The sequence below is a fragment of the Aplysia californica genome, unplaced genomic scaffold, assembly GCF_000002075.1.
Source record: "Aplysia californica isolate F4 #8 unplaced genomic scaffold, AplCal3.0 scaffold00004, whole genome shotgun sequence".
NCBI lineage: Eukaryota > Metazoa > Mollusca > Gastropoda > Aplysiida > Aplysiidae > Aplysia > Aplysia californica.
In genome coordinates this window covers 3319160-3332237 of record NW_004797274.1, presented here as the reverse complement: position 1 = coordinate 3332237, position 13078 = coordinate 3319160, and the positions used below count along the sequence as shown (strand labels likewise).

The 13078-nt window shown below is 40.2% G+C and overlaps 1 protein-coding gene across 1 annotated transcript in view; it reads left to right on the top strand.

The window, feature by feature from the left end:
* The window catches only part of LOC101845435 (epithelial cell-transforming sequence 2 oncogene-like), a gene marked incomplete in the record, with an annotated part of 42919 nt that overhangs the window by 26372 nt on the left and 3469 nt on the right, over window positions 1-13078 (top strand). Inside the window, 10 exon segments of the mRNA XM_035968656.1 lie at window positions 300-485; window positions 1184-1287; window positions 2081-2158; window positions 3446-3638; window positions 5165-5292; window positions 6418-6563; window positions 8673-8741; window positions 9345-9569; window positions 11193-11349; window positions 11909-11974. Coding sequence (XP_035824549.1) covers window positions 300-485; window positions 1184-1287; window positions 2081-2158; window positions 3446-3638; window positions 5165-5292; window positions 6418-6563; window positions 8673-8741; window positions 9345-9569; window positions 11193-11349; window positions 11909-11974 — 1352 coding nt within the window.

Genomic DNA, 13078 nt, shown 5'->3' with positions numbered 1-13078 from the left:
TATACTAGATATGTTATTCAATATGATGTTTTGCATTAGCACTGAAGTGTTTTAGCATATTAGCAGAAAGTACTCAAAATGTACTCATAAGTACTTTTTAGAAAAGTACTTGTACTCAAGTACATTTTACAAGAAAGTACTTTTACTGTACTTAAGTACATATTTTAGATTGTACTTAAATTTGTACTTAAATACCTTTTTAAAAGTACTTTAACAGCTCTGCTCACACATACGTTGATAGTCCTTTTTTTATCTTTGTTATATTGAGAGAGTATTTTTACTATCTTGTAATTCTTCAGTGAACAGCGAGTGGCTTATTCCTTATGAGGACAACCTCCAGCCACCCTCCGTCTACTTCTGCGACAGCAAACTGAGTGTGTGGGCTAATGTGGCAGAGCAGGCACAAGAAGCGGTGCGGGAAACGCGTGGGTTTATGGACGGATATTTCGACAGACTGCATCGTAACATTTCTGCGCAGCTTACAGGTAGCTGGCTTTGTTTGTTTGTTTGCTTGTTTGTTTTTTTGTTTGTTTGTTTGTTTGTTTGTTTGTTTGTTTGTTTGTTTATTTGTTTGTTTGTTTATTTGTTTGTTTGTTTGTTTGAATAATGAGACTCTCATCAACAGAATAATGGTCATTCAGTGCAGGTGGAAAAGTAAAGTTAGTTTTAGTTTTAGTTTGAGCAAAGAAAAGCACATTGATGCACAGTAATGGTCATTTCATGCGGATAGAAAAATAAGGCAGGCAAACAGAAACAACAGAGGGAGAGAAAAGAAGGAAGATTCATAATAATAATAATAATAATAATTATTATAATGATAATACTGCCGTAAGCTGACAAAATGCCTTATTTTCATTTTGGCGCCAACATATTTTATTTGCTAAATCTAAAGCCTGATCAGTTACCATACTTGTATGAAAAATCAAAGTGCAAATGGGAATAGTATTTGAATAAATTTGAATTTAAATTTCGAAAGAATTAAATTTTACAATTGTTAAGCTGACAAAAAAAACTCTTTTTCCCGAAACTGATGTGAATTTTTAAAAAGACGTTTTGTTAGCTTATGGTTGAATAATAATAATAATAATAATGATAATAATAAAGCAGATTATTTCTATAGTGTTTACCCCCGTACAATACAGCACCTGGTGCTCTACAAGGAATGTGGTAATTTTGTCTGCAGGTCAGCTAGTCTTTGACGTGCTGGGTCAGACAGACGTGCAGGGCGTGCAGACGGTCACGGACGGCATCAGGGATGCTCTGGTGGCTCTTGGGGACTCGGACACAGTAAGTCAGTAACTGTTTTTTAGTTTAGTTTTAGTAGAGGTTTTACGGCGCTCGCAACTGCATAAGGTCATATGAGCGCCAGAAGATTAGAAGTGTTACAAGAGAGTAACAAACATAAAAAAGAAGAAGGGGAAATAAGGACGATAGATTTTTGATAGGAAAGAAGAAGCAAACCACACCAGAGCACCCGCCAACCACCCATTCAGTAACTGTGTCAATCATAGAAAGTCAGTAGCTGGGTCGACCACAGTACCTCAGTAGGATATTCAGCTGCTGGTGAGGGAGGCGTGTGACAAGCAGTCTTTCTGTTTACCCAGTAGGTAACAAAATAGACGTCTACATGAACTTGTTACAGAAATGCTGCTTTCCAGAGTGGTGGCGACCTATTTGTTTGTTTTACCACGACACTCTTGTCTTCTTCGTCTGACACATTTAATTTTTGTTTTACCCTTTTTCAAAACCAACTAACAAAGAAAAAAAACAACTAACAAATAACGTCAACAACGAAATTCCTCAAAACATGATCCCCCCCCCTTTTTTTTTTCAAAAGGAAAAAACCCATTTTAACATCAGTCCTAAGTCTGCGATCACCTTTGTTTGAAACCTTAGAAGGAAACGGTTTGCTTTCTTCATATTGTTCAAGCATTCCTAAGATGGCCACCTGTCCAAGAGAGCCACTGTTGACCTCGAAAATAGGTGGCAGTCTTACACGGGTGTGCCTGTATACAAATGTGTTTGATTAGGGACATGAATGTTGTGCATGGTCAGTGATATGAATGTTTTTCCCTAACAGAAACATCCGCTTAAGTTCCTTGGAAGGTTCCTTCTGGAAAAGTCTGGAGTGTCTACAGATGGCATGGCTCTCACAACAGTAAGTAGAAGAACAGAGAGTTTAGTGCTGGTATAACTTTTTCTTTTTTTACCTGACTGTGGTCAAAACAAAATAAAGACAAATTGCTTTGTTTGATCGTCTTCAGTCTTTGCCTGCAGGTCTAAAAGTAGGATAACCAACAGAATTTAAAAGCCTATTAATAATGAAGGTCATTGCAAGCAAAAGTTTTGACACATTTAGTTTTTCTTCTTCATCTTTGAATCAAATTTAGTTTTGCCAGTAATGTTGAACCTCATCTTTATATTGTCTGTTATGTTCAACCTTGGTAGCTTTCACAGTACTGTTCAGCAACTGTCTGTCTGTCTGTCTGTCTGTCTGTCTGTCTATCTGTCTGTCTGTCTGTCTGTCTGTCTGTCTGTCTGTCTGTCTGTCTGTCTGTCTGGCTGGCTGGCTGGCTGGCTGGCTGGCTGGCTGGCTGGCTGGCTGGCTGGCTGGCTGGCTGGCTGGCTGGCTGTCTGTCTGTCTGTCTGGCTGGCTGGCTGCCTGGCTGGCTGGCTGGCTGGATGGATGGATGGCTCCCCCTTTTCTCTTCCTCTCTCTTCATCTCTTTCTCTCTCTTGCTCTCAGCTGTCTCTCCGTCTCCTCTTTCTCTCTCTCTCTCTCTCTCTCTTCTTTTTTTTTTTACAAACTGGTGGATGCTCTGGTGTGGTTTTCTCCTTCTTTCCTATGGAACATCTATCATCCTTACCTCTCCTCCTTCTTTGATTTATATGTGAGGCAGCGTGGTGAAATCAGGCTCTCGTCAAAATAATCAAATTGAAGAAACCTGCATTTTTCTGCAGGTTTGTGAATTTTTATCAAATATTTGTTTTTTGACTCAACACCTTTCATGCCCATTAAAGAATTCATTTTTGTGTGGATTTTTCTGAAAAACGTTGATTAAAGGCACAAAAATGTAAATTTTCAGTTACCACAGGCTCTTCAGCTAAGGAAATAACTAATCTTTGGCGACCATTTTCTCTCTAATTTTATCTCTGAAAACAGGTGACCCCCCTCACCTCTTTCAATTGCAAATATCTCGACTTGTATTCAATGTAAATGGATACTTTTTTCATCCAAATAAAAAGACAGGTGAACAAGCTTTAAGATGATACCAATAACTCTACATGCCAAAAAATTGACGAGAGCCTGATTTCACCCCGCTGCCTCACATATGTTACCATCTACTCTCTATATATAACACCTCTAATTTTCGGCACTTCTATAACATACTTGTGTTGCAAGCGCAGTAAAATTCTTACTCTTGCTAAAAACTTGCCCACCCAGAAGCGCAGTCTGAGCCTGAGCCAAGAGCTGGCCCAGTCGGAGGCCGCAGACGATCTGGCCTCTGACGTGGACCAGAGTCAAGGTCCTCTCAAGTCAGCTCGGGACAACGAGGCAGGAGACGAGGAGGATGAAGAGGAGGAGAATGAGGAAAGAGGAGATAGAGCGGATGTTCAGGGACAGGAGGAGAACGAAGGTTTGTTTGGTTAGGGCGTTGATTGACCTGTGCCTGTTGCTGTTGACTGATGTATGGCACTGCAGTGTCGGTTGGTATGTGGCACCGTCGGTGTAGTTTGACTTTTGGCATTGTTGATGTAGGTTGACATATGATACTGTCAGTGTAAATTGATAAGTGACTCTGCCAGTAGATTGACATGTGGCACTGTCGGTGTCGATTAACATGTGGCACTGTCGATGTGGATTGTCTTGTGGCACTGGATGGGTAGGTTGAGATGTGGCACTACTGTCAGTGTTGTTTAACATTTGGCACTGTTGATGTAGGTTGACATGTGGTACTGTCAGTGTAAATTGACAAGTGACACTGTCAGTGTAAATTGACAAGTGACACTGTCAGTAGATTGACATGTGGCACTGGATGGGTACGTTGACATGTGGCACTGTCAGTGAAGATTGATTTGTGTCATGACTTGGTGGAATCAGGCGCTCATCAGTCTTTGGACATAAGTGAGGCATGGTGGTGAAATCAGGCTCTGGTCAAAATAATGAAATAGAAGAAGTCAGCATTTTTTTGACAGATGGGCATTAAAAAAAAATTTATTTTTTTTTGTCTCAACACCGTTTATGTTAATTAAAAAACACATTTTGTGTGGCTTTTACTGAAAAACATTGATTAAAGGCATAAAAAATGTAAATTTTCAGTTTCCAAGAAATCTCAGGCTATAGAAGTTACCGAATTGTTGCGGCCATTTTCTCGCTAATTTACATTGGAAACCCGATGACCCTGACCTCCTTCAATCCCAAATATCTCGACTTCTATTCAAGATAAATGGGTGTTTTTTTAACTAAAAGGAAGGCAAATAATCAGGATTTATGACGTTACCAATATCTCCATAAACCCAAAAATTGACGAGCGCCTGATTCCACTACGTCGTGACACATATAGAGTTATTGATATCATCTGTAAGCCTTTTTATTTTTTGCTTCTGAAAAAAAAAAGTCCATCTATGTGGACTAGAAGTTGAAATATCTGGCCTAAATGGAGACGTGGTCGCCTGGTGACAGAGGTAAAATTAGAAAAAATGGCTACAGTGTTGTGCAAGTTCATGTATAATGTGACGAGGGGGGTTCATATTTTCAGTGTTCTGGGAGTTAATGTATACAAACTTGCTAGAGTTAATGTCCACAATGATGTGGTTATTAATGTTTAAAGTGCTGCAGGAAATAATGTTTTCAGTACTATTGGAGTAATCTTTACAGTAGTGAAGGAGTTAATGTCTACAGTTTTGTGAGGGTTAATGTAAAATGAACTGTTGGAGCTTATGTTTAAAGAGATGTTTGAGTAAATGTAAACTGACTTGAGGGATCTAATGTTTACAGAAATGTTGGAGTATATTGTGTCTGTCTGGCTGGCTGGCAGTGTAAATTGAGTAGTGGGAGTTAATGTTCACAGAGCTGCAAGAGTTGATGTATGAGATGGCCTCTCCCAGACTGGCGTATGTCATGAGTAGTATGACAAGGGCTCCAACTGTGTCTTTCCCGCAGAGAACTTGAAGGACTCGATGAGTGAGAAGGAGAGTCGACAGCTTCGGGGCCGCCAAGATTCCGCCCGGAGAACTATGGACTTGAGTGCCAAGTTTGGAACAATCCGCGCTAACAGAACGCAAAGATTGGTAACCAAGCTTCTGTTATTGTGGGCAAGCTGTTAACATATATGAAAGCCAGAAAGCAAAATTTTACAAGAGAGACAAAATACTGTTATGTTCTTTTAACAATTGTTCCTGTATTATTATTTTTTATTTTTTATTTTTTGAACATTTAGAATTTGAAGTTTGACCAAATATTCTTGAGCAGAATGCAGCTAATACCATAGATTGAGAAACTATAATAAAAAAGATTTCAAAATTTTTGGGCCCAGTACATTTTAACAGCTGGCTGATGTTATTATTTCTTGTTTACCACATGAATATGTTTCGCTCACTATAAATCGTGAGACAGACATATTTCTTTCCTATAAATAACTGCACAGGTGCATTCGTGTCTCTATGACTCCTGATACAGAAGTAATTGTGTCATTAGACATGAATTCACAGGTGCGATTATAATAGTTTGTCTGTCAATGTTTGACAATGATGACCAAATACTTCCACAGAGGAGATCATTTCTCATGCAAAATAGAAGAATTAGAAAAATCAAAGGTTAAAATGACTTGTGGCTTCACTGTTGTGGCTAATGAGACCAATTCTGGCCGAGAAAAGTTTGCCATTTTGGAAATTTAAAGGCTGCACTTCCACTTGTTGATGTACACAATCGTTTTTTTTGGGTATAGTAAGAGCTTTACTGCACTTGCAACACAAGTAGGTCATATAAGCTCTGAGATGTAATCATGTTGCGGGCGGTAAGTCATGACACAGATGTTATTATGTCGTTAAGATTCATGACACAGGTATAATTGTTTCACTATGATTTACGACACAGGAACAGATGTAATTGTGTGGCTGTAAATCATGACTCAAATGTATTTGTGTCGATATAACTTACGACACTGCTGTAGCTGTGTCATTATAGACAATGACACAGAATGTTGTTGATGTGTCATGGACAAATCATGACACACGTGTGCTTTGTCTTGCTGTAAATCATGACACACATGTGCTTGTCTTGTTATAAATCATGACACAGATATGCTTGTCTTGCTGTAAATCATGACACAGATGTGCTTGTTTTGTTATAAATCATGACACACATGTGCTTGTCTTGCTATAAATCTTGACACAGACATGTTTTGCTGTCATCAGACCCCAGAGCAGTTTGCTGAACACCCAGAGAAACGAACCCCAGTGGCCTTTGAGATTGTATCCAGCGAGACAGAGTACCTGCGTCTTCTGCGCTCGGTCCAGGACGTCTATGTAAAGCCGCTTAAGTCAGCATTGGCCTCCAACAGGTTGGACTGGATGTTTGTGTTTTGTGCCAGTGTGCCTTGTGTCAGTGTGTCTCGAAACTTGTGTCTTGTGACTTGAAATTGCGTTTTGTGTCTTGTGATTTAAGGTTCTATCTCGCTATCAGAGAGTATATCTTGTAACACTGACTCTCTGTATCTCATGAATGATAGAGAGTGTTATCATCATTCAAATGAAAAGAGACAATCTTTAGTCAGCTTCATGTCATGTTGAAAGATGCAAATTCTGAGGAGAAAACAGCATGCCTTGACCAGCAGTTGTTGATTGACCATGATGTAGGTCTTTTTTCAACTTTTAATGCTACCAATTTTTGCTTGACAGGATGGTGAGCAGTTTCAGTCATTTTATGGGCCCTTTCAAAATGAAAGATTTGCATGATTTGTACATTTTTGTTATCACAGATTTTGAATCATTCATTAGTTTTCCAGTAAGATTCCATTCAAAGCTATTGTAGAACAGTTAGGAAATCCTGTATGGTGCATTTTAGGACATACGTTATACGAGAAGACAGCTGTCTTGAAGGGCACGAGTTCTATGTGGATCAGTCTGGTGATGAACTTTCATATTTCATCCTCTTTGACTGGCTTTATTTTCGAAAAAAGTTCTTTCTGGTGAATCAAGCTTTCTTCTGATTGGTTAATTATGGCAGGTAAATGGTAGCATATTGGTTCATCTCAGCTGTAATCTGTTTAATTAGGTGATCTGTTAGGTATGGCTGATGGAGTTAAACAGGGTTTACATCACCTTCTATGTTCAACTCTTATGAAATATAGATTGGGAGGATGGTTGCTAAGGTTATGCACCCACTCTGGCATACCTGCATTATCTACTGACAGTTGTTGAAATTCTATTTCTGTATCTATATCACGGTCAGCATCAGTGTCAGCATCACCAGAGTTTGTCGAACATAGTGGATTGTTGGCTCAATGTTGTTGGGACAGCATTTGTAGTGGAGCGACAATAATGATAACAGATTATCTTTATACAGTGCTCTATCCCACACAAGTATAAGCTTTGAGTGCTTTAAATTGATGACATGATTGCTAAGAGTAAAACCTCACTTATGCAAGAGAAAACATTTCATATAAAAAAGGAAACCAATTCAACCACAAAAGGAAGAATTTTCTCAGCCATACATTTATTAATATATTCGTTAGGACAGCAATAAAAACGAGACGCATCAGCTCCTGCTAACACTAATACTAGTAGTCCCAGAACTTGGGCTAAGCTTACTAGAGAATTAGAGGTAGGAAGCATGAGCATTGTGGTATCTGTATCACCAATTATTGTTGTCTCTGTTGTTGTCAGACGACTACTCTAAATCAACCACCTCATCATCAACTTAATTTTACTTTAAATTCAGACTCTGATCTTCATCATTTCTTCTTAAATTCTAGATCCTTTTCATACCCAGATCCACTGGCCAATTATGAACATTTCCTTCACTTTGACAACTTTTATTTTGTTTTTGATAATTTGCTTGCTAAGCAGTTGCTCGTGGACATTACTTTTCTTCCCTCTGATGAGGTGGCAGAACTCAAGCGACAGTAGCAAAACAAAAGAGGTTGCCAAGTAAAGTAACATTCAATGTACACCCCTTTTAACTGAAGCGCTTTTCACCAGAGTGCAGTAATGTCTGCCATATTTGTGTGTGTGGCCCCTCACCAACGTTTATGTGAACTGCCACATACAAAGTTTGCACTGTGACTCCATTGAGTTATGTACCCATTTCTTGTAATTTTGCATCTTATATCACAATGTCCTATGTGTAGGTGGTTGGTGGGTGCTCTAGTGTGGTTTGCTCTTTCTTCCCTATCAAACAATGAATTGCTGTCCTGATCTCTCCTCTTTCTTTTTTGTGTTTGTTACTCTCTTGTAACTCCTTTAATGTTTGGCACTTATAGAACCTTATTGTGCTGCAAGTGACATGAAACTCTTACTAAAACTTAAAAAAATTCACGTCTAGTGACTCGAAATAGCGTCTTGTAACATGGTGTCCTGTGTCCTCGTTATAATGTGTCTTGTGTCATTGCATCCAGTGACATTGTGTCATTGTCTCTCTATATCTACAACATCCCCCCCCCCATGAACAGATCCATCATCAGTGCTCAGAACATACAGATCATCTTCAGTGACATCATGAACATCTACAAAGTCAGCAAGTGAGTTTGTTATGTATGTGTGGGTTTGTTTTGTATAGGGTATATGAGGGTATATGTAGGTGGGTTTGTCATTTACTGGGGAGACTGTTACCTGTGAGATATAGAGAAAAAGATGGGGGAAGGAGGGACAGAGGAAAGGTGAGAGACATCAAAAGAGAAAGAAGGGGAAGGAGAGACAGAGGAGAGAGGGGGAGAGAGAGAGAGAGAGAGAGAGAGAGAGAGAGAGAGAGAGAGAGAGAGAGAGAGAGAGAGAGAGAGAGAGAGAGAGAGAGAGAGAGAGAGAGAGAGACAGACAGATTTATAGAAACACACACACACACACACACATTAACACAACACACATTAACACAGCACACATACATACATAGAGAGAGAGAGAGAGAGAGAGAGAGAGAGAGAGAGAGAGAGAGAGAGAGAGAGAGAGAGAGAGAGAGAGAGAGATAGAGATAGAGAGGCAGACAGACAGACAGACAGACAGAGAAAGCAAAAGGGGAGTGGGGAAAGAGGGAGAAAGAAAAAGAGAGAGAGAGAGAGAGAGAGAGAGAGAGAGAGAGAGAGAGAGAGAGAGAGAGAGAGAAAGTGAATATTATATACATATTTCAGGGAGCTGGAGGAGGAATTGCGTAGTCGGTTGTACGATTGGGAGCCCCAGCATAGCTGTTTGGGTGACATTTTCGTCCGGCTGTGTTCCAAGGTCAAGGTCTACACAAACTTCACCAATAACTACGAGGTGATCCTCAGGGCTGTGGAGAGATGTAAGGAGCAAACCCCAGCCTTTCGTGCCTTCTTGCAGCGGCACGAGCGAGTACCAGAGACACGGATGTTGATGTGAGTGTGTGTGAGCGCGTTGTTGTTTTTGCTGTTGTTGTTGTTAATACATGTGTGTATTTGTGTGTGTGTGTTTGTGCGTGCGTGCGTGCGTGCGTGCATGCGTACGTTCAAGCCTGAGTGCATGCCTGCGTGCTTGCATGAGTCTGGTGTGCAAAAGAGTCAGTAATAATTTCTCTGTTGCACTTTCTGCAACTGACAATATATGAGGCAGTCCAGTCTCTCTTTGTCCTCCTCAAATAATTGCTGTGGAGCTTCCTCCTTTTGGTAACTTATGACAATGGAGCCATGTTTTCCTTTTTATCTTCTTCAAATAATTGTTTTTGTTATGTGTGGCTGTATGTTATGTGCTTGTGGCTGACAAATTTAGGTGACAATGGAGTCAGTAATTTGTCTGCTTCACCTGTCCGCAACCCCAAGAAGAGTGTTCCTCACTGTCTTCAGGCAAAGTCTCCTGTTGTTTGTCCTCTCCAAAAAAACTGTCATGTCATCTTCTGAGAGAAAGGTCATACTGAAGATGAGAAAGAGCCTCTCTAGGGCTTTCGGAAGGTTGGAGGGATGTTGTCGTGATCGAGTGCCCTGCGATTACTCAATTTGGAGATAGAGGGCCCTAGCTCAGTGCTTGTGAAGTCGGGCTGGGCCTCTTCCGAGATTTTTCTTAGATTCCATAGCTGTTGTTTAACTGATTCCGTCCATTCGGCCGCTGACAGCGGCTCTGAGTTTTTCCGCTGCCTCCATTCGGCCGCTGTGAGCGGCTCAACGAAATCCGAAACAAAGGTGCACTTTTTAACATAGTTCCTACTTTTTAAGTTGTCGAAAGGAAGTAGAACTTGTAAACAAACCTGACCTCAATCTCTGAGCGCCAATATCGATCGAAACTCCGCGAAATTCTTGCAAAAATCGTTGTTTTGTTGTTGCGATGTAGGCTAGATCTAAGGGTAAACAACACGGAGCCTGGTATAATAAAAAGGCTCTTCAAAGAAAGATATTCAACTAAATTTGTGAAATTCTTGCATAAATGTGTGCTAGGATGATATCGCTACAATGTTGTGTTGATTCCTATGGATTATAAGGACTTGTAGAGCTGAGAAAATGCGGTAAGTCGAAATTTTCGAAGAGCTGTTGCGCAATTTTTTTTTCTCATTCGTTTTTGTCAGAAGGAAATTGTAATACAAACAGATTATAGGCCATTGTTATTGATATAAACAGATTTTTCTATTTATTCCCATCAGTTTGGTATATGACAATACATATTAGAGTGACTTAGAGCTTCACAGTAATGTGTTAAATAGATGCACCCCAGGTCTAAAACTGAGCAGGGAAAAATAACTCTGTCCAGAGCCTGAAAAAATCATGGACGGAATCAGTTAACTGTTTAAGTGCTCTGTTCACAACTCTATCCTTTTTTTGTCTGTCCTGATCAAACTGCTCACTTTTGAGTAATCTGTTATTATGACCTTATGCAGTTGCGAGTGCCGTAAAACCTCTACTAAAACAAAAACAAGACGTACACACACACACACACACATACACACACACACACACACACACACACACACACACACACACACACACGCACACAGTATGGCTGATCAGTTCATCCCCCCCACCCTAACCCCTCAGGCTCCAGGAGATCTTCCTACTGCCCGTTCGTCGAGTGTCCGAGTATGTGCACTTGTTGACCTGGTTTGAGCGACACACTCCTCGGACACACGCTGACCGCCAGGACCTGGCCCAGGCCATTAATACACTCACCGAACTGGACAGAGGCATGCAGGAGGTGACCTTTCATTCTTTTCTCTTGTCTATTGCTGCTGTTGTTGTTGCTGTTCTGTTGTTGTTGTTGTTGTTTCTGTGTTTTTTAACTTTGTGATCTTTGTACTGCATCTGTTTGAGGAAGTAGTAGTAGTTGTTGTTGTTGTTGTTGTTCTTGTCTTGGTTGTTGTTGTTGTTGTTGTTGTTGTTGTTGTCTTGGTTGTTGTTGTTGTTGTTGTTGTTGTTGTTTTGGTTGTTGTCGTTGCTGTAACTGTTGCTGTTTTCACCTTGTAATGTTAGTGCTATTTGATAAAGCAGTTGTTGTTTTTGTTATTGTTGATATTCTTGCTGTTGCTTCACCTTGTGATGTTCATGTTGCAGCTAATAATTGATGAAGTAGATGTTGTTGCTGCTGTTTTTGTTTTAGTCACCGTGTGATGCTAGTGCTGAATCTACTTGATGTAGATATTATTTGGTCCCTATCACCTTGTTGGTTTTTTGTTATTGTCTGTGCGTGCCATTTTGTCAGTGCCTCTGACTCTGTTGAAAGACTTGGTCATTGACATCATTCTCTTTGTTTTCAGTCTAAGGTCAGGATGGAGAGAGAGAAACAGCTGGTGGCTCTCACGAAAAGAATCATCAACTGTCCGGTGAGTTAGGCATGTGTGCTGGGTGCTAAAACACCCATGTACACGCATGTGAATAGACACAGAGTCAGACGCGTGCATGCGCTTCAGTATACTCATTCTACGATACATAGGCATATGCACTTGAATCTGTCCAGAACAGTCACTCAAAATCACAGAGAAATATGAATATTATAGACAGGGTCTTATCTGAGTTAAAGTCTAAAACCTGTTATTTTAGATTCATTTTATCATTTTGTTTCCATCAAAATTGATATCTATCATTGGAGTATTTAAAAGAAGAGATGCTGCCATCAAACTCAAACACCTCCCGTATAGCACTTGTTCTCAAAGCAAAACTGCACAAGAGAAAATAATCAAATACACAAACAACAACAAAAAATATCCCTGACTTGGGCAACTGCTGGCCACTGTAAGACAGATGCTGCATTGTCTGTCATAATGATGTGACTGCATGATATTTACTGCATTACTGGCTGTTGCTTAAGATGTGGACTATGATGGTGTGCTCAATTCATTGGACACTTGCATGTCATCTGGAAAATGCTGCTCAAAGTCCTGCCCCATCTTGTTTAGTAGGTTTTGCCTAGTCAACAAGCGATAAGCCCAGCTTCTTTTTTCCATTCGGTTTGATAGTGGGTTGGGGGAAAACTTTTGTAGCAAATGACCATTATAAGCTGGTTTTGAGGCCAACTGTGAGTGAAAATGACTAACCGTGGCTGTGTTGGACAGGGACCCCTATGGACAGGTTAAAAATATAGGAAAAGGCAAAGGTGTCACGGAATAGTGAACTTTAATTTTAATAAAGGTGACCGCTATGGAGAGGTGACTGCTAAGCTAGGTTCAACTGTACCCTAAATATATTGAAAAATGCACACGTATAGACACACAGGCATATACTTGCACACACAAGAACATACACTCACAGATGCACAGGCATACCATACATTTGCTCATAATCTCTCTCACACACACTTACCTTGACACACAAACACACACACACACACACACACGCACACACACACACAGACACACACACACACACACACACACACACACGCAATAACAATAAATGCATATCTCAGACTCACTCGACTCATGAGCCAA